Source organism: Chironomus tepperi, unplaced genomic scaffold (assembly GCF_022539635.2).
Source record: "Chironomus tepperi strain 1889 unplaced genomic scaffold, CSIRO-AGI_Ctep_v1 contig_262, whole genome shotgun sequence".
In the NCBI taxonomy this organism is placed as follows: Eukaryota; Metazoa; Arthropoda; class Insecta; order Diptera; family Chironomidae; genus Chironomus; species Chironomus tepperi.
In genome coordinates, this window is record NW_027226384.1 from 409,067 (window position 1) to 426,860 (window position 17,794).

General features: G+C 34.1%; 7 protein-coding genes, 1 long non-coding RNA gene and 3 other non-coding genes across 12 annotated transcripts; 6 read left to right on the top strand and 5 right to left on the bottom strand.

Moving 5' to 3' along the window:
- Positions 1-252: 252 nt before the first annotated feature.
- l(1)10Bb (BUD31-like protein) lies at positions 253-952 on the top strand. The gene is made up of 2 exons (XM_070642116.1): positions 253-445; positions 509-952. The coding sequence occupies exons 1-2, from the start codon at positions 352-354 to the stop codon at positions 847-849; spliced, it is 435 nt and encodes a 144-aa protein (XP_070498217.1). The 5' UTR covers positions 253-351; the 3' UTR covers positions 850-952.
- tsu (40S ribosomal protein S12 homolog tsunagi) lies at positions 861-1,680 on the bottom strand. The gene is made up of 3 exons (XM_070642115.1): positions 1,543-1,680; positions 1,342-1,482; positions 861-1,276 (listed from the first exon to the last, which is right to left on the bottom strand). The coding sequence occupies exons 1-3, from the start codon at positions 1,601-1,603 to the stop codon at positions 981-983; spliced, it is 498 nt and encodes a 165-aa protein (XP_070498216.1). The 5' UTR covers positions 1,604-1,680; the 3' UTR covers positions 861-980.
- Positions 1,681-1,726: 46 nt separating this feature from the next.
- On the top strand, positions 1,727-3,080 carry Prp18 (pre-mRNA processing factor 18). The gene is made up of 3 exons (XM_070642143.1): positions 1,727-1,867; positions 1,920-2,698; positions 2,817-3,080. Exons 1-3 carry the CDS (start codon positions 1,805-1,807, stop codon positions 3,022-3,024), a joined length of 1,050 nt encoding a protein of 349 aa, XP_070498244.1. The 5' UTR covers positions 1,727-1,804; the 3' UTR covers positions 3,025-3,080.
- On the bottom strand, positions 3,022-4,321 carry P5cr (Pyrroline 5-carboyxlate reductase). Its single transcript, XM_070642144.1, has 3 exons — positions 4,184-4,321; positions 3,433-4,113; positions 3,022-3,373 (listed from the first exon to the last, which is right to left on the bottom strand). The coding sequence occupies exons 2-3, from the start codon at positions 4,043-4,045 to the stop codon at positions 3,081-3,083; spliced, it is 906 nt and encodes a 301-aa protein (XP_070498245.1). The 5' UTR covers positions 4,046-4,113; positions 4,184-4,321; the 3' UTR covers positions 3,022-3,080.
- On the bottom strand, positions 4,287-6,216 carry LOC139091894 (lysosomal acid glucosylceramidase-like). The gene is made up of 2 exons (XM_070642142.1): positions 4,484-6,216; positions 4,287-4,427 (listed from the first exon to the last, which is right to left on the bottom strand). Exons 1-2 carry the CDS (start codon positions 6,037-6,039, stop codon positions 4,325-4,327), a joined length of 1,659 nt encoding a protein of 552 aa, XP_070498243.1. The 5' UTR covers positions 6,040-6,216; the 3' UTR covers positions 4,287-4,324.
- Positions 6,217-6,484: 268 nt separating this feature from the next.
- On the top strand, positions 6,485-8,741 carry LOC139091878 (lysosomal acid glucosylceramidase-like). 2 transcript variants are annotated; one of them, XM_070642121.1, is made up of 4 exons: positions 6,485-6,684; positions 6,756-6,926; positions 6,994-8,506; positions 8,562-8,741. In XM_070642121.1, exons 2-4 carry the CDS (start codon positions 6,878-6,880, stop codon positions 8,659-8,661), a joined length of 1,662 nt encoding a protein of 553 aa, XP_070498222.1. In that variant the 5' UTR covers positions 6,485-6,684; positions 6,756-6,877; the 3' UTR covers positions 8,662-8,741. The 2 variants fall into 2 exon arrangements, with proteins under 2 accessions (XP_070498222.1, XP_070498221.1); XM_070642120.1 differs by having other exon boundaries at positions 6,485-6,926.
- A 133-nt stretch (positions 8,742-8,874) lies between these two features.
- TRNAG-GCC (transfer RNA glycine (anticodon GCC)) lies at positions 8,875-8,945 on the bottom strand. The gene has a single exon. It is a non-coding gene; the product is annotated as a tRNA-Gly (tRNA).
- A 1,836-nt stretch (positions 8,946-10,781) lies between these two features.
- On the top strand, positions 10,782-12,960 carry LOC139091889 (alcohol dehydrogenase class-3-like). Its single transcript, XM_070642136.1, has 3 exons — positions 10,782-10,960; positions 11,528-11,933; positions 11,995-12,960. Exons 1-3 carry the CDS (start codon positions 10,826-10,828, stop codon positions 12,582-12,584), a joined length of 1,131 nt encoding a protein of 376 aa, XP_070498237.1. The 5' UTR covers positions 10,782-10,825; the 3' UTR covers positions 12,585-12,960.
- Positions 12,961-14,436: 1,476 nt separating this feature from the next.
- Positions 14,437-16,125, top strand: LOC139091906 (uncharacterized). Its single transcript, XR_011544555.1, has 3 exons — positions 14,437-14,642; positions 14,705-14,779; positions 15,754-16,125. It is a non-coding gene; the product is annotated as an uncharacterized lncRNA (long non-coding RNA).
- Positions 16,126-16,232: 107 nt separating this feature from the next.
- TRNAG-GCC (transfer RNA glycine (anticodon GCC)) lies at positions 16,233-16,303 on the bottom strand. The gene has a single exon. It is a non-coding gene; the product is annotated as a tRNA-Gly (tRNA).
- A 412-nt stretch (positions 16,304-16,715) lies between these two features.
- Positions 16,716-16,786, top strand: TRNAG-GCC (transfer RNA glycine (anticodon GCC)). The gene has a single exon. It is a non-coding gene; the product is annotated as a tRNA-Gly (tRNA).
- The last annotated feature ends 1,008 nt before the right edge of the window (positions 16,787-17,794 follow it).

Here is a 17,794-nt window from a genome sequence, read left to right on the forward strand (position 1 = left end):
ATGGTTAATTGTGTATGTGAGTTTCATGTAAATGTGTGCGTGTTTTAGGTGTTTCTGCTAATTTCACTACGATTTTTCATTTAAATGTCTTAATATTCAGTCAACAAACACAAAATAGAGATATGAACCTTCAAAATCAACCCTAAACGCTTCCGGGACATTCATTAAGAAGATAACATAACGTCTGTTTAAATTTCAAATTTGAATTTCCCGCTTGAGGATTTCGCTGATCGCAACTGAAAGCTGATTTTCCCCTGAAAAATAATGAAAGCTGATTTCCCCCTATAAAATATAAACAACTTTCAAATAAATCTATAAATTCAATTTAAATACTCTAAATCACATTTAATCATGCCAAAAATAAGACGTAGCAAGAAGAAGCCACCAGAAGGATGGGATCTAATCGAAGAAACATTGGAAAGTATGGAACAAAAGATGAGAGAAGGTAAATAACAAAAATAATCCACAAACGTTTTGAAAGTCACTAAAATATTATGTCCAATTACAGCTGAAACGGAACCACATGAAGGCAAACGAATCAATGAATCACTCTGGCCCATCTTCAAGATCCACCATCAAAAGACTAGATATATTTATGACATGTATGCACGACGAAAAATCATATCCAGAGAACTTTATGATTACTGCTTAAAAGAAAGAATTGCAGATGCAGCTTTAATAGCGAAATGGAAGAAATCAGGATATGAGAATCTATGCTGTCTACGTTGCATTCAAACACGAGACACAAATTTCGGTACGAATTGTATTTGCAGAGTTCCCAAATCGAAGCTGGAAGAAGGAAAAATTGTCGAATGTGTGCATTGTGGATGTCGTGGATGCTCTGGATAGATTAAGAATGCTTTTTTTATGAGTGTAATTTCATTATTTTATTAATTATACATTTTTTATTCACTTAAATTGAAATAAAAAATCATACTTATGATAAGAGAAATGAAGAGTTGAGGATGTTCTGGACGTGATTACTTCTTTTTGCGATCGCCAGGCTTTCTTGCTCGTTTTGGTCCTTTTACGAAACACCAATCTACACTGATTTTCTGTCCCAATATTTCAGCATTATCCATTGCTTCTTTGGCTGCCAATGCTTGCTTATATGTCTCGTATTCGACTAGAGCGTATCCTTTCAAAAATCCAGTTCGTCGGTCAAGATTCAAATGAATGTTTTTAATGTCCCCAAATTCACAAAATTTCTCTTGGATGTCATCTTCATGTGCTTCCTCGTGAATCGAAGTGATGAAAAGAATCCATCCTTCAACAGCTGTAATGGAAGTGACATAAAATTTAATTACTGGATCTTTGAAATATCAATTTTTAGGTACTTACATCTTTGAGGACCTGGTTCCGCCTCATCATTTGTATCATCTCTGACACTCTCATAATCCATTGGTTCTCTATGAACAGCATCTGAACCAAAGCCTCTACCTTTCTTCTTTTTGGCTTTTTCCTTCAATCTCATGATTCCCTCTGAAGAAATTTGGATTTTTTAATTTATTGACAAAAATACAGCAAATTTAAGGAACTTACGATCTCCATCATCATCGACCTCAAAGTCTTCAGCATTATCAATATCCAAAACGTCAGCCATTATTGTAACTTCGTGTTAAATTAATATTTTTAAGATATTTTTACGCTGATTGTTTGTATTTACAGTTAAACTCCGGAGAAAAATTACGGTATGTCAATTTATAGAGGCTTTATTGAATTTTTGGAAACTTTATTTTGTTTACTTCCTCTAAAGTTGAATTTTGTAAAATATATCTCCTTCTTTAACTAAATTAATCGAAAAATGGACATCCTAAAAGCTGAAATAGCACGCAAACGTAAATTGCTGGAAGAAAGGAAGCTTGTGGTAAGCAAAAATGACATTATCCCCAAACTTTTATTAATTTACTTAATTTTAGGACGAGAACAAGAAATTCTTTAAGCGAGGTGATCTCATCGAGAAGGAAAAAGAAGAATATGTCCAAAAGTACCTATCCAGAGAGTCTCAAAACAGTCAAATTCAAGCATCCAGTAGTTCACATCCAGAATATGCTTCATCGACTAAAGATAAAGCTATGGAAATTATGAGCTTACCAAGATCAGAAGTTATAAGGAAGTTGAGAGAACGAGGAGAACCGATCTTATTATATGCAGAATCTGAAGTAGATTCCTGCCATCGATTAAGACAATTGGAGATTTCAGCACCAGAAGTCAACAGAGGATTTAGAAACGATTTTCAAGAAGCTATGGAAGAAGTTGATCAAGCATATTTACAGGAAATTCTTAGTGATAATCCAGTCGATCCGAACAAAGATAAAAATAAGAATGAGGACATTGATGTGGACGAATCAGTGACTTACGAATCGATACAAAAGGAAGCAGAGAGACTTGGCAGAGGCAATAAGGAACATGACATTAATGTTATCACTACATTCCTTAAATTCCTACTCAAACAATGGAATGATCAACTGAATAGTGTCGCATCTGAAGAGAAAATGAAGACCAAGACTAAAATCGCTAAAGCCACATTCACGCAGACAAGAGTTTACTTAAAGCCACTGCTTAAGAAGCTCAAAAATGACAAAATTCCCGACGATATTTTCGACAGCCTTGCTGAAATTGTGAAATATGTCTTAAAACGTGAATATATTGCAGCTAGTGATGCTTATTTGACAATGGCTATTGGAAATGCTCCATGGTAAGTAGATCACTGGATGTTTACAGTCATTCACGAAAACCTTACAACAGTTATCAAGTGCCTTAAAACCATTCAAATGCTTTTACAACTGCTATATAAATGAATTCTCTAATTTTAGGCCCATTGGAGTTACTATGGTCGGTATCCACGCTCGTACTGGTCGTGAAAAGATTTTCTCAAAGAACGTCGCTCACGTGCTGAACGATGAGACCCAGCGAAAGTATATTCAAGGACTGAAACGGTTAATGACAAAATGTCAGGAGTTCTATCCAACAGATCCAAGTAGGAGTGTTGAGTATGTCAGTAAGAAAGATCGTGATGAGTAAACACAGAACAGCAAATAAAACTTTATTGTATATGATATTTTTGATGATTAATTAAATCACTTGTTTGACATTTCCTTAGAGCGTAATGTTGCAGCTTCAACTGCATTAATTAGAGTATTCCGAATTCCACCTTTTTCTAATTCATGAATTGCATAAATTGTTGTGCCACCACTGCTCGTGACTTGATCTTTTAACATGCCTGGATGAATTCCACTTTCTAAGACAGTCTTTGATGCACCTAAAAGAGTTTGTGCTGCAAGTCTTGTGGCAACATTGCGTGGTAAGCCTTGCTTTACGCCAGCATCACTTAATGCATCGATCATGATGTAGACATACGCTGGTCCACTACCTAAAATGAAGAATAGGCTGTTAGTATAATTATTGTGTGGATTAACGTCCAGAAATTACCAGATACAGCAGTCACAGCATCAAACTTATTTTCATCAACAGTCTCTGCGATTCCTAAAGAACCAAATATAGCCTCAACAACTTTGAACTGTTGATTAACATCACTATTCAAATTTGTTCTGTAACCCGTAAGGCCTAATGTAGGCTTAGTTAAAGCTGTACATCCAGCCATGACTTGTAAAGGAGTATTTGGCATAGCTCTAACATAACTGTTGAAAATTGGGATAGCTTTTTTTATAGTACTAGCTGATGTTCCAGCGAGAATCGACACTAATGTGTTGCAAAACTTTCGATCATCAGAGACTTCAGGACAGTCATCGTAATCCTTTTTTAAACTATCACTAACATCATCTAAGCAATTAGGTTTAATGCACAGGAAAACAATAGGACAGGAATTGACTACGACTTGGTTATCTATTGTCGTCTGTACACCAAATGGCTCCCATCGACTATAATCAGACGTAATTCGTCCACCAATCAATATTTCATTTGCTTTGAACAATTTTGATTCCAATATTCCTTTGACAATTGCGAATGCCATATTACCACCTCCAATGAATCCGATTTTGGCATTCTCATCGTATTTAGATTTGAAAGTGTTGATGATATCCATGACTTCTTGGCTACTTAAATTAATTATTGTCTTAAATTTTAATTTATTGCGAATGTTTTGAAGAAAAACTGCAAAATTGGAACAGATGTTGATTATTAGAATATGGCGGAAAATGAAACACGTGGAAATGAGGCTTACTTTATCACTTTTGTTCTTATTTATTTAATTTGAGTGAATGAACCTTAATCTTTGGAAGCTTGCTAGGAATTCTGACTTTCCAAGGGGTATTAAACTACGAATAACTAATAATTTTTAAATATTTTTTAGTCGTTAAACTGTTCACGATTTATAAATGATGGAATGGAGTGACTTTGAAGGTATCTCAAGTCGCAATGATCCAATAGACTTGTCAGATATCTTTGCAATAATGCTGATATCAGCTCTGGAATTCATTGAATCAATTAAAATACAAATATCCACAAAATTCATCATACTCACAGGTTATACAGAATAATCACAGTATATCCATCAGGTCTTAAGAATCCAACAGTTTTAACAAATTTACTAGATGACTTTGCTCTGATTCTAACTGATCCTTCTGGAATAAACCTTGAAAAATGTCCCATTCCATAAAAAGTTGGTTGCTTATAAATTTCAGATCCAGCAGCAATAATTGCAGCATCAACAAAGTTATTAATGTAATTAGGTCCACCGAATTCATCGAGCACTAAATTCCAATCAACCCATCCAGTTACAAAATGATTAAAGTCCTCAATTACATCCAGAACTAAATCTTCAAGTTTATGCCATGTTCCAAAATCAATTTTGTTTGATTCCGTTCGGTCAAAGCCAGAACATGCTTCTGTGGATATTATGAATTTCTTTGGATACATATCAGCAGTCATATCCAGAAATTCAGTTGATGCAATTCTGTCAGCATACCAATGAACAGCAATTCCGTCTATAAAGTCAGAAACATTCTTTCTTGCCTTGTCCATGAGCATTAACCATGTAGGAATTGTAAACCTTTGATCATCTCCAGCTAAAATTTTGATGTCCTTTGTAGCTTCAGATTTTTTCATAGCTGGTCCTAAGTTGTCAGCGATCCAAATGCCTTGTAGCATTGGATGCCATCCAAGACTCATGAAAGGAACCATACGTGGAAAGATTAGTCCATTAAGAGGCTCATTGCCTGTAGAAATAGCCCAAAACGGAAGTCCATTCTTAGCCATTAATTCGAGATATTTTACATGATAATCAGCCCATGTCTGATAATATTCATCTCTTAAAACTGAAAATCCTGTATAATCATTATTTGATTTCATCCATTTTGGAGGCGACCAAGCAGCACCAAAAACTTTAAAGTCATGATTTTTTGTAATTTTCTTTAATTCATTAATTTGATGAATTTTTTCAATGTCACGATCATCAAGTTTGGTAAAATTCCTTAGGAAAATGTCATGAACTGGTTCCTCATTGTAAGCCCATGGCGATAAATCAAAGTCACATCCACCAATCGATAGTCTCATCATGTTGTAAGCAATTCCAATTTCTTTAGAATAATATCCTTGATAAATGTGTTCCTGAACTTCCTTAGGTAACTGTTTTAAGTTGTATGATACTGAACCTGTAAATGCTCCTCCAAATCCAATAACTTTTTGGAATTTGTTAGATCTGTTGACCATAATATTGACATAATTATCAAGCGGTTCCTCAATTCCTTCAAACTTTTTCACTACTTTGATGATTTTATTTAAGTATCTTGAACTTGTGTCTGAATTGCCATTTCCATAATGAAATGGACCGTGTGGAATCCTATTTATGCTCTCATTGAATTTAGCATGTGACTCATGAAACCTTAAGCCACTCTTAGAACTCGATATTATCAAAGCATCTCCAATTTTCACCGGTAATTTGAAGTTCAATGTATCACAATATGTCGAGTTGCAGACACAAACCAGCCCTGTATTGAATGATTTCAGCACACATGGCTTGGATGATGCTGTGGAAGAGATGGCAAAAATTAATAAAAATACCAAAATTTTGTAGAACATCCTAATTATCAGGCACACAATTTTGATAATAAACAGAATGACTCTCAAATTAATGACATCCGAATCTATTTACGCTGTAATCTACAGCTGAATTCAAATTAGAGATAATGATTTACAGGCAAATGAACCTTTGTTTGACTTTTACAAAATAACGGATTTTGAAAATTCAAAATTGTAGAATTTTGAAAACCTTACAATTCCAAATTGTAAGAAAAATTTAAAAATTGAGCAAATTTGAAGAAAATTAATCAAAATTCGGTTTTTTACTCGATTTAACTGTGATTAAGTTAATCAAGAACTTAATTAACTCTCTCAAGAGACATAATTAATCAAAAATTGCAGAGAAATAATGAGTAAGAATGTAAATAGAGAACATTTGTCAAAAATATTGAAACTTTGTTTACTTTGATTTCTCATTTATGATTATTTACAGAATTATGAAATGAATCACATTAATCAGCAAAGTGAATACGACATGGGAAGAGCATTTAACTACAGTCAATTTTCATAGTTTACTGTAATTCACCAAATAGTCAAATGTCAGCAAAAATCGTTCATTTCTGGTTTAAAAAGTAATTAAAAGTTAAAACAAATGAGTTTAAAATTCCATAATTACATTATAAAGACTGATCCATAACTAGTTAGGTAGATATAAACGATGAGTTTGACGTGATTAAAGAGAATTGCTTTCCCTTAAATATTTTTCGTGATTACAGGAACAATCATTCTCGCTGTTTTTAAAAATTTGACCTTTTGACAGAATAAATAATAAAAATTCATACATCGATACTGTCAGTTTATATTCGTCCACTTGTGGAACAGCATTAAGTAGATCAAAATGCTTGTCTATGGAATTTTTTTTCAATTAGTGATTTCAATTGTGACTGGTAATTTTTCACTCAATTTATTTATTAGGTACGTTACACTTGATCTAATTTATTTACATGATTACAGCAAATACAGCTTCATCCAAGCCATGTGTGCTGAAATCATTCAATACAGGGCTGGTTTGTGTCTGCAACTCAACATATTGTGATACATTGAACTTCAAATTACCGGTTAAAATTGGAGATGCTTTGATAATATCCAGTTCTAAGAGTGGCTTAAGGTTTCATGAGTCACATGCTAAATTCAATGAGAGCATAAATAGGATTCCACACGGTCCATTTCATTATGGAAATGGAAATTCAGACACAAGTTCAAGATACTTGAATAAAATCATAAAAGTAGTGAAAAAGTTTGAAGGAATAGAGGAACCGATTGATAATTATGTCAATATTATGGTCAATAGATCTAACAAATTCCAAAAAGTGATTGGATTCGGAGGAGCATTTACAGGTTCCGTATCATACAACTTAAAACAGTTGCCTAAGGAAGTTCAGGAACACATCTATCAAGGATATTATTCTAAAGAAATTGGAATTGCTTACAACATGATGAGACTATCGATTGGTGGATGTGACTTTGATTTATCGCCATGGGCTTACAATGAGGAACCAGTTCATGACATTTTCCTGAGTAATTTTACCAAACTTGATGATCGTGACATTGAAAAAATTCATCAAATTAATGAATTAAAAAAAATTACAAAAAATCATGACTTTAAAGTTTTTGGTGCTGCTTGGTCGCCTCCAAAATGGATGAAATCAAATAATGATTATACAGGATTTTCAGTTTTAAGAGATGAATATTATCAGACATGGGCTGATTATCATGTAAAATATCTCGAATTAATGGCTAAGAATGGACTTCCGTTTTGGGCTATTTCAACCGGAAACGAGCCATTAAATGGAATAATTTTTCCATACTTTGTTCATTTTATGAGTTTGGGATGGGATCCAATTCTACAAGGCAAATGGGTTGCTGACAATTTAGGTCCAGCAATGAAAATGTCAACAGTAGCTAAGAATGTGAAGCTTTTAGGATGTGATGATCAGAGATATACTCTGCCTGGTTGGTTGGACCAAATGTATAAAGGAAGTCCAAATTCAACTGAATTCCTCGATGGAATCGCTGTTCATTGGTATGCTGATAAAGTGACACCAGCTGACTATTTGGATCAGACAGCAGAACAATTTCCAGATAAATTTATAATTGCAAGTGAAGCTAGTTCCGGTGATCGTCCATGGGATCTACACAAGCCTGAATTAGGCTCTTGGAATAGATTTGAGGATTATTTCTTGGATATCATTGAAGATTTTAATCATTATATCAGTGCCTGGGTAGATTGGAACTTGGTACTTGATGAAAGTGGCGGACCTAATTATGCAAGCAATTACGTCGATGCTGCAATGGTTTATAATGGAAATGATTTATATAAACAGCCAATATTCTATGGCTTAGGTCATTTCTCAAGATTTGTTCCTGAAGGATCAGTCAGAATTAAGTCGAAATCATCAAACAGATATGTTAAGTCTGTTTCATTCCTGAGACCTGATGGATATACTGTCGTTATTTTGTATAATATGTAAGTATGGATGGTGTTTTAATGATTGACATGCTTAATAAATTTTGTATTGCAGGGCTGAACATTATCTACATGTCAATATATTTGATCATGATCGCGGTGCATTACGGTTGGACCTTCCAGCCAAATCTGCTCATACTATAGTCTATAAGTAGTTCTGTATGGTAATATTAAAACTTAATATTTAAGATTGTAAGCTTTGACAAATTATTAATAAACATTTTAAATATTTAAATGCTTAACCAACTACTTAAAGGTTCCCTATTTAGGTACCAACTGTAGGATACATAGTTTTTAGAGGACGACGAATGGAACATTAAAATGAGTCTTCGAAAAAAAAAGAAAATTTTACCAAAAAAGTAAACTCCTGCATTGTCCGGGAATCGAACCCGGGTCGTCCGCGTGGCAGGCGAACATTCTACCACTGAACCAACAATGCGTTGTTGGATAAATTTATTTTTTATAGTTTGACATATTTGACGAGTTAGACGAACTTTGATTTAGATTTTTGGCATGAGCTTAGTTCTAAGCCACGTTTATTATATTTTGGTATGTTGATTTAATGCAGTGATAGACATCCATTTATTTTTCGCGGCATGCCTTGATGATAAGCCTTGATCAAAACCACGCATGCGATTTATGGCTTTATCTTAAAAAAATGGGCGGCACACAGGTTGTCCATCACTGATTCAATGTTATCAAACCTTCTTACTCTGAGTATAGAATACAATTTCCTGCATCAATGTGTAAGGAACAGTCACTTTAAAGATTAAAGTTATCGCAATTTTTTGAATTTTTGTTTTGAAAATTTGTAACCAAAAAATGACTGATTGACAATTTTTACTATGACTACCTCTCCTACAGCTAAATCATTCATTCATCATGAGGGATAAATCAACAAAAATTACTCAAAATAACATCCATAATCGTGCAAATTGAATTAACAATCAAGAAAGTGGCGTAAGTTTCAAAACAAGTCAGACACATTCATTTATATTGTTTTATTTGTTTCGGCAATATTCAAGATTCTTTAATTTAAATTGAGACTGATGAGTAGCACGAGGCAAGGCTTGATTTAGGAATTTTGAAATTCTAACGGTTAATTTTATTTTGAAATTCGAATTCGCCCAATTTGCTTTTTAATTCAAAATATTTTGTAACGGTCAAAAAAATAAACAAATTAGTGCAAAAATTAAAATTTAATTAATAAGCTATTAATAAGCCTGCATGGTGAGTCAAAACATAAATTAGTCATTACTGTACAAAACAAAACATGTATTTTTAACAACATTTACACACCAATCAACAGTCATAAGCACATAAATTACGAAAAAATTCATACATTCTCACAAAAATAATTAAATCAGAGCATATTTGCTCTTTTAGATAAGAAACAGTATGAAAATACAAAAGCATTTAATTCTTTACATGCAACAGACTGTTTTAAACCCAGCACGAGCTTCCCGAGATGTAAATAATCTCATAAATATATTTTGTTTTTAAATTGTACGAGATTCGCAGGTATTAATAGAAAAAGTTGATAAAAAGTCATCAATAAGTCAGTAATCTGCTAATATGTTGCTTGTGCACAATGTTTACATGACAACAATAGCTACGGACATCAAACTTTCTTGTTTACGTTGTATTTTGAGGCAAATTAAGGTAGTTGCTGTAAATTTAAATAAATCTAGGTCATTCATGGATCTCGTGATTCTATCATAGTTCCACAAGTGTCTATAAAGGAGATTCTGTTGCTTAATCAATTTAAACTTAATAATTTATTCAATTTAAAAAAGATCCAGTGAACTAGAAAGATCTAGTTGAACTAGATTCCATTAATGATACTAATTGAGCAAATATGAGTGGCTGAGTCATTGACCTGAGGCTTGATGATGTTATTCACACTTATAAGACCTGATTTTGCATGTGTAACTGCACACAATTATATCTTATCGTCCGTAAAATTTCAATTACAACTTCTCCGAAAGACTTCATATGATGTCATTTGTTGTTGTTATTGTGGAAAGGTCATAATCAAAGTCATACTCATAAAAAGCGTTTAATAATACGTCCAACTCTCACCATCTTCAGTTTGTTTTTATCCAAAAAAACCAAAATATTGAGAGAAATTGAGAGTAAATGCACAAAAAAGACGGCAAAAGCCGACGCACGTGTGAGAGACTTTTTTTTTTGTACATTTACGTACTTCCAAAAACATCATCATCATTCTCTGAGTAGTAAGAAGCAGACTAAAATAAATATTACATTTTTCTAGACTTCACTTCTCAGTTTATATTTGTACTTGGTCGGCTAACAATCATGAGTGCAGGTGAAGTTATTAAATGTCGTGCTGCTGTTTCCTGGGGCGCTAATGAGCCCTTAGTCATTGAAGATGTTGAAGTTGCACCGCCAAAAGCTGGTGAAGTTCGTGTTAAAATTATGGCAACTGGAATTGTAAGTTTAATTCATAAAATTTAATATTTTTTGAGAGGTCGTTGAGGTCATTCCTGCTTGTATTGTGACAATTATGACAGAAGTGATGAAAATTGTTTGTGGATGTTGATGTGGCATTAATTAAGGTTTTAGACGGAATTAATTCAGATTGTGGAATGTGAAATTTAAGTTATAAAAGTTATTTTTGCGTTTTTCGAATTTTTTTTCTTCTTGTACCGAAAATATTTACTGCAGTTGGTTGGAACTGCGCATAATCAAGAACGCAATATTTTTGTTTATAGAGCTTATTTTGTATCTTGTGAAAAAGACTGTGTTTACGTGTGTTTTGTCTCGCATAGAATTGTTTTGAAAAAATTCAAATTTTTTTCGACCGTTAAATTTTCAAATCTAAAATGACCGTTAAATTTTCAAATTTTCTCTGTCTATCTGCTAAATTAAATCTCCACTTACATCACATCCCCAAAAAATGCGCTTCCACCCCCACCTCAATTCATTCATTCCTTACTATCTCAAGATTATTTAAATGTCAAAAATGCTATCATTGTTATTCTTCTTAACTTTTTCTAGTGCTTCACTGACATCTCAGCATCCCGTGGCAAAATTCTCGACGTTCATTTCCCAGTCGTTCTTGGACATGAAGCAGCAGGCATTGTCGAGTCAGTCGGCGAAGGAGTCACAACAGTCAAGGAGGGCGATCATGTTATTACACTTTTCTTGCCACAATGCAAAAAGTGTCGTGTCTGCAAACTCGATGATTCCAATACATGTCTTGAATTCACAAACGGAACACAGTCACGTCAATTGATGGCCGATGAGACAACAAGAATCACATGCAAGGGAAAGCAACTTTTGCAATTTTTGGGTGTTTCATCATTCTCGGAATATACAGTCTTGAAGGAATTCAATTTGACTAAAATTAATCCAGCAGCACCATTGGATATTGCTTGTTTGTTGAGTTGTGGATTTCCAACAGGTTTGTGTTTACTTATGTCAGTTCCTCAATGCCTTAATACTAACAAAAACTTGCATTTCAGGCTATGGCGGTTCCGTTAAGACAGCAGCAGTCAAGCCAGATTCAGTATGTGCTGTTTGGGGTCTTGGAGGTATTGGACTTGCCACAGTTCTCGGCTGTAAGCATCGTGGTGCAAAAACTATCATCGGTATTGACTTAAATGAAGCCAAACGTGAAATTGCTGCTGAAATGGGTGTCACTGACTTTATTAATCCAAAGGATGTTGAAGGTCCAATGGACAAGTACTTGAACGATAAGTTTGGATGCGTTGACTACACATTTGAGTGCATTGGCAATATGCACACCGTTAAGCAGTCATTGGAATGTGCAGCCATTGGTAATGGCGTTTGTGTTTTAATTGGAGTTCCTCCACAGGAACTGGAACTGAGTATTTTGCCCATTCACTTCTTGTTGGGTAAGAAATTGACTGGTGAACTGTTTGGATCATTCAAGGGTGTCGATGAGGTTCCCGGCCTTGTTGAAAAGTATATGGACGGTAAATTGCCACTTGACAAATTCATCACACATAGAATCAAGTTAGAGCAGATCAATGAGGGATATGACATGATGAAGGAAGGAAAATGCCTCCGATGTGTCATTAAAAATGAATAAGACATTCAGCATGCGTACTTTTAATATTAATAAATATATAGTAGAAGTGAAGAGCGATTCTTATGCAGTACAAACTTAGAATGCCCATCTCCTATATGTTTTTGTTATCACTGCTTATTATGGACAGTCTAATGACTGTCCGGACTCATTCTTGTCATACATTATTAGCTTGTACTGATTTTATTGTTTGTTCACTTTGATGTTTTTTTGGAAGTATTAACGTAGTAAGGCAGTGCTTATACTCAATGTTGGGTACGATGACTTGAGAATCTGCAGCACTGCATCATTTATGATTAATGTATTTATAAAAAATTAGCAAAAAATAAATACCAAATATTCAATAAAAAGCTCTTCCATTGATGGTTATTACCTCACATATCAGCTACGCGTTCCACATGTTTTGATTACTTTTGGCTGTATTTGCTTTCTCTGTTTCATAACAAGTCATGACTTTCAAAAAGGAATGTGTTTTTGTTTACATTTTGTTATCGTCTACAAACACGATGAAGATGCCGGCTTTTTTTTTTACGACTACTGTGTGAAAATGTGTGGCTATTTGGGAGACACGCTTTGGTGACTTTTGAGAATAAGAATGAGGAAAAAGAATTGATTTTTAATTAAATTATTTGTACTGTGAGAATTTCCGATCGGCTGTTGACTTATTGAAGATTTGACAGCACGTGTGACTCCTATATGAACTCTCATTATTTATTTTTGTTAGAGCTTCTTCTCGTGTAGCTAAAGGTTAAGTGACACAATTTGAGAACCACTACATTAGTGGGTGATCGTCACATAGACACTTAGAGGAAAGAACTGTTGCCAAAATCTCCAATTTTAAACCAGCTTCTCTATATATATTACGTCCATTCCATGTGGTCCCAAGAACAGAATAACATGTATGATATTCTAAGAAATCCTAACTACGCTCCTGTCGTTAATGAGGCACACTAAAGCAAGTGTTGTTTTGGTTTGCCACAGTAGTTTTTGTGTGTCGCGACATACAGGTTACACATCACTGCAACAGTGTATCGTGGCCCATAGTCTGAGAAGCCTAAGACCAAGCTCACAGGACTCCTCCCTGACTTCGCTCTTAAATTAAATCCACTTTAGTATGTCACAGGTTACTTATCCGATCGCCACACATCCCTGCGTCAAGACGGGGTTACAGTCATAACCAAGTGAAAGTCAACTGTCGAATTTGGATGTTTTCGCAAATTTTCAGCCACTTGGTTTTAAATTGCCTTGGTGCTGTGCTGTAATGTGTCAGCTAAAGCACCGCTCCGTCGCCATATTAACGGTATGATGCTATGCTACCTTGACGTCACCGTGACTGCTGATATCAACTCATTTGAAGAAGAATGCGGTTCGCCGCATTTTGCTACTCGGGATTTTTACCAATTGACTGTCATTTGGTTCTAAGTATGCTGTCGTCTTGGCGACGTGACGACAAAATTGCAGTGTGCAACGTGTCACGTGAAGATGTTGCACAGATCAACAAATGCTGATTGTACACAAATTCTCCAAAATGACCACTTAGATATCCACCGTGCCATTGACCTTATTATCTTCTCTTCAACGTCTACCATGCTGTAAGATCATGATCTTATATTTTTGCTCGAATACTGTTTTTCTTATTATCTGATATTACATGTATGTATCGGTTGTTTACTAAAGTCGATCTATTAATAAAACTCTTTATCTACCACGCGCGTAAAGCCGCGTCCGTCACATAAAATTTATGTCTTAATGAATCTGTTGCAATAAAAACTTAAAAATAAATTTTTTGAGTGGAAAATTTTTCTCATTTTTTTTTTTTTGTTTTTCTCACTTAATTTCTCTTTCCACAGCTTATGTCTGTGCTGTATAGATGATTAGTGAAGTTTTAATTAAAGGTGCTGAAAAATGGAGGATTTAGAGCCATTTAGAAGTGAATGGAATGTCCTATTAAGGATAATATTGAGTATTTTAGGATTTATATTGTCAATTGTGTATCTACTTTGTGGACTGTTCATGCTCGTACGCTTTTGGCTGATCACTGACTTTTACTATCTATTTTATGTATGTATAGACATTAATCTTGATTTTGTTGCCAATTTGTCAATTATTCTTTGTTATTTTAGATGATCTCGACAATTTTCATTGGTACTATTTTCAACATTTTCTCATGCAACCTGTTCCTGTACACAGAAGTGCCGGTAAGGAAAATTCATGAATGAATGAATCAGAAATGAATGTAATTTTAGATTTGGGAAATTTGAAACTGTGGCAAAGTTATTTTCGGAATTAGGAGATTATTTAAAATAGAAACAGATGTTGATGCACTGTGCAGTTAGATGAATGGAAATTGGAATGCTCTTTGATTCGCAAAGTTTCGGTTAGACTAGGTCAGACCACCACTGATAATCCCGAATAGCTGTCTAATTCGTAAATTAGATTTGATCAATTAAGTCATCAATAATTTGTAGCACTTAATTCACACTTATCACTGCTACGTTCGGATTTAAACTAAAATCATGTTCTGAGAATATTGTATTTTAGTGGGATTCGAACCTTTGAGTTTTGTAAATTCGTATTTCTTCGGTAATCTTTCGTACAAAAATGATTACGCCTACTTCGATTGAAAATTAAACAAACTGAGATAATTTATCGCTCTGCGAAGTATGCATTGCAAATGACAGGAAAAAAAGTTATTGCAATCGAGATTGGAAGAAGGAAATGGAGTTGGATCGGTCATACTTTAAGGAAGTATGAAACAGACATTGCGAGACAGACATTGTTTAGGAACATTAAGGGAAAATGGAATGTTGACAGAATAAAAATCACTTGGCTTACTTGGTAGAGAAAGAGACAGCTAGAAAACTAGAAACCAGCCGAAATAGCCGTCAAAGCCAGAAACAGAAACCTGTTCAGCCGCTTTAATGCAACCCTACGATTCACAGTGGATCAAAAGAAAATAATCATCTAATCAAAGAGTACATCAGGGACATTTTCCTTTAGATCTCTATGATGTCGTTAATTTGCCAAGACGCCCACATGACGGCTGATTTCGGCTCGGTTGCACAGTTATAATTGCGATGTACCGTAATGTGCCGTTCAGCCTAAATACAAATTTTTTGCATGAAGTAACTAATTACCTCTTTTTTGACATTTTGAATCATTTCCCTTACAGACCAATCTGACGATCTGGCCATTCCTTTGGTTCACTCCAATAACAATACTCTGGAACATCATCGGAATCATTCAGCCATTCACAACTCCTGGATATTACAAGACTTATTCTCATATCCCAATTTTAACATATATGCAAGCTTTCTATGATGCTGATGCTCACAATTCAACGGTTGTTTTGGATCATCCATTTGCGAGGAAGTATAAACAAAGCTCTCAGTTCTTCAATAGTGATGAAGCAGTCATTTCTGTTCTGTTTGTAATTTTAATAGTTCAAATTGTATTTTGGATCATGACAATTAGTGCCTATAAGCCAATAGTTAAGAGCTGTATTGAGGATAATAAAAATGTTAAAGTTCTTTAACGGAATCAAGCTACAAACTGGTCACAATTCAATTACCATCAATGATCTTCCTTACCTTCAAATCCTTACTTAATGAAAAATTCTGCAAAAAAAAATTAACCAAAAAAGTTAACTCCTGCATTGTCCGGGAATCGAACCCGGGTCGTCCGCGTGGCAGGCGAACATTCTACCACTGAACCAACAATGCATTTGATGGATGAAGATGCGCCTTCCATAAAACATACTTTGTTGTTCTAACAAGAACTTCTTTTAATTTAGTCTTAAATTATTTAATTAAGGATTAATTGTGTGAATTGATTGTTCTTTCGATGGCTGTTTTTGATGAATTTTCTGTGGTTTCTTACAAAAATATGCCTAAAACCTTGAGAAAATCACTACGTTCCACATTCTGGATGTTCCATTTTCCATTAATTCTAACATTCTAATGATTTATCAGCATTATCCAATATTTATCTCTTTTAATCAAGCCAATTCTAGATTTAAATCCTAAATTTTGAACTCAATTCTACTATTAAATGATAAATGATGAAACAATTAAATAAAGTTCACCTAATTCTTCAAATATGTCAAACTATAAAAAATAAACTTTATCCAACAACGCATTGTTGGTTCAGTGGTAGAATGTTCGCCTGCCACGCGGACGACCCGGGTTCGATTCCCGGACAATGCAGGAGATTATCTTTTTTGGTGAAAATTTCTATTATTTTTTTATTGTGTCTCTAGGATTAGTCAGTATCATCCACTAACTAAGAGTGATCCCCAATTGATTTGGGTTGATCATTTTATCTGCGAAGTAACCCCCTACATGTAGCAACATCTAGAAGAGCATTTCATGTGCATTAAATTTGAGATTTGAACCGCATTATCTGGAGGAAATGGTTCCGAATCTAACTCCGCATCTTACCATTAATACAGCGACAGTGCAGTTCCTTTACAAACACGTTGTGCTATTAAGGATCGTTGGTCTTAGAAACATCAGAATTACTTAATGACATTCAATATTAAGACTTACTTAATAATAAAGAATCGATAAAATTTCATGTAAGTAAGTCATTTATTAACGACACTTAGGGGGTCATTGACTAAAAGTTTAATTGCCAAAACTATAATATTTGTGACAAACTTAATTTAATAGCTATAATTACAGAAAGCAATAACTTTTTAAGTCTTATTATCACTATATGAATTTTAAACTGACAATTCCTGACTGCATATTTTGAGCGATCAGTTGGAATCAAGACACTAATTAAATTTCATTCCAAAAAGTTATCTGACATGCACTTTTGACAGACAATTATAAGTCCTTAATAAATGAAATTTATATTTTTTTAAAAACTATATCATTAAACATTATCACTCAACCTGCTTTTAACATTATAACATTAATCTGTAATTATATTTATTATGCTACGTGTTGCAAATTGAATATTTTTGCTTTTCTTTTTTTCATTCTATGTGCTTTCGTGTCATGACACTGACAATTACAGCACAAAAATGGCAATACGAAAATATGATTCCGTTTTGTATCACTTTAGATTGATAAAAATCTGAAATTTTTTCAATTTTTACTTATTTTTATTGTTGTTTGAAGTGCAGTTTCGTGTGATGTGCAGTACAGACATATCAGCACGTTAATTGAATTTAATGATTGTAAATAGATAGATTGAAATGTGTGCTT

Excerpts from the sequence above, each read along its gene's own strand:
- tsu (XM_070642115.1), bottom strand. The coding sequence starts at position 1,603 with ATGGCTGACGTTTTGGATATTGATAATGCTGAAGACTTTGAGGTCGAT. Across the intron at positions 1,483-1,542 it reads GGTCGATGATGATGGAGATC|AGGGAATCATGAGATTGAAG; the intron begins GTAAGTTCCTTA and ends AAATTTCTTCAG. Across the intron at positions 1,277-1,341 it reads GGAACCAGGTCCTCAAAGAT|CTGTTGAAGGATGGATTCTT; the intron begins GTAAGTACCTAA and ends CTTCCATTACAG.
- Prp18 (XM_070642143.1), top strand. The coding sequence starts at position 1,805 with ATGGACATCCTAAAAGCTGAAATAGCACGCAAACGTAAATTGCTGGAA. Across the intron at positions 1,868-1,919 it reads TGGAAGAAAGGAAGCTTGTG|GACGAGAACAAGAAATTCTT; the intron begins GTAAGCAAAAAT and ends ACTTAATTTTAG. Across the intron at positions 2,699-2,816 it reads GCTATTGGAAATGCTCCATG|GCCCATTGGAGTTACTATGG; the intron begins GTAAGTAGATCA and ends CTCTAATTTTAG.
- P5cr (XM_070642144.1), bottom strand. The coding sequence starts at position 4,045 with ATGGATATCATCAACACTTTCAAATCTAAATACGATGAGAATGCCAAA. Across the intron at positions 3,374-3,432 it reads TGCTGTGACTGCTGTATCTG|GTAGTGGACCAGCGTATGTC; the intron begins GTAATTTCTGGA and ends TCTTCATTTTAG.
- LOC139091894 (XM_070642142.1), bottom strand. The coding sequence starts at position 6,039 with ATGTTCTACAAAATTTTGGTATTTTTATTAATTTTTGCCATCTCTTCC. Across the intron at positions 4,428-4,483 it reads GTGATTATTCTGTATAACCT|AGCTGATATCAGCATTATTG; the intron begins GTGAGTATGATG and ends AATGAATTCCAG.
- LOC139091878 (XM_070642120.1), top strand. The coding sequence starts at position 6,878 with ATGCTTGTCTATGGAATTTTTTTTCAATTAGTGATTTCAATTGTGACT. Across the intron at positions 6,927-6,993 it reads AGTGATTTCAATTGTGACTG|CAAATACAGCTTCATCCAAG; the intron begins GTAATTTTTCAC and ends ACATGATTACAG. Across the intron at positions 8,507-8,561 it reads GTCGTTATTTTGTATAATAT|GGCTGAACATTATCTACATG; the intron begins GTAAGTATGGAT and ends TTTGTATTGCAG.
- LOC139091889 (XM_070642136.1), top strand. The coding sequence starts at position 10,826 with ATGAGTGCAGGTGAAGTTATTAAATGTCGTGCTGCTGTTTCCTGGGGC. Across the intron at positions 10,961-11,527 it reads AAATTATGGCAACTGGAATT|TGCTTCACTGACATCTCAGC; the intron begins GTAAGTTTAATT and ends AACTTTTTCTAG. Across the intron at positions 11,934-11,994 it reads GAGTTGTGGATTTCCAACAG|GCTATGGCGGTTCCGTTAAG; the intron begins GTTTGTGTTTAC and ends CTTGCATTTCAG.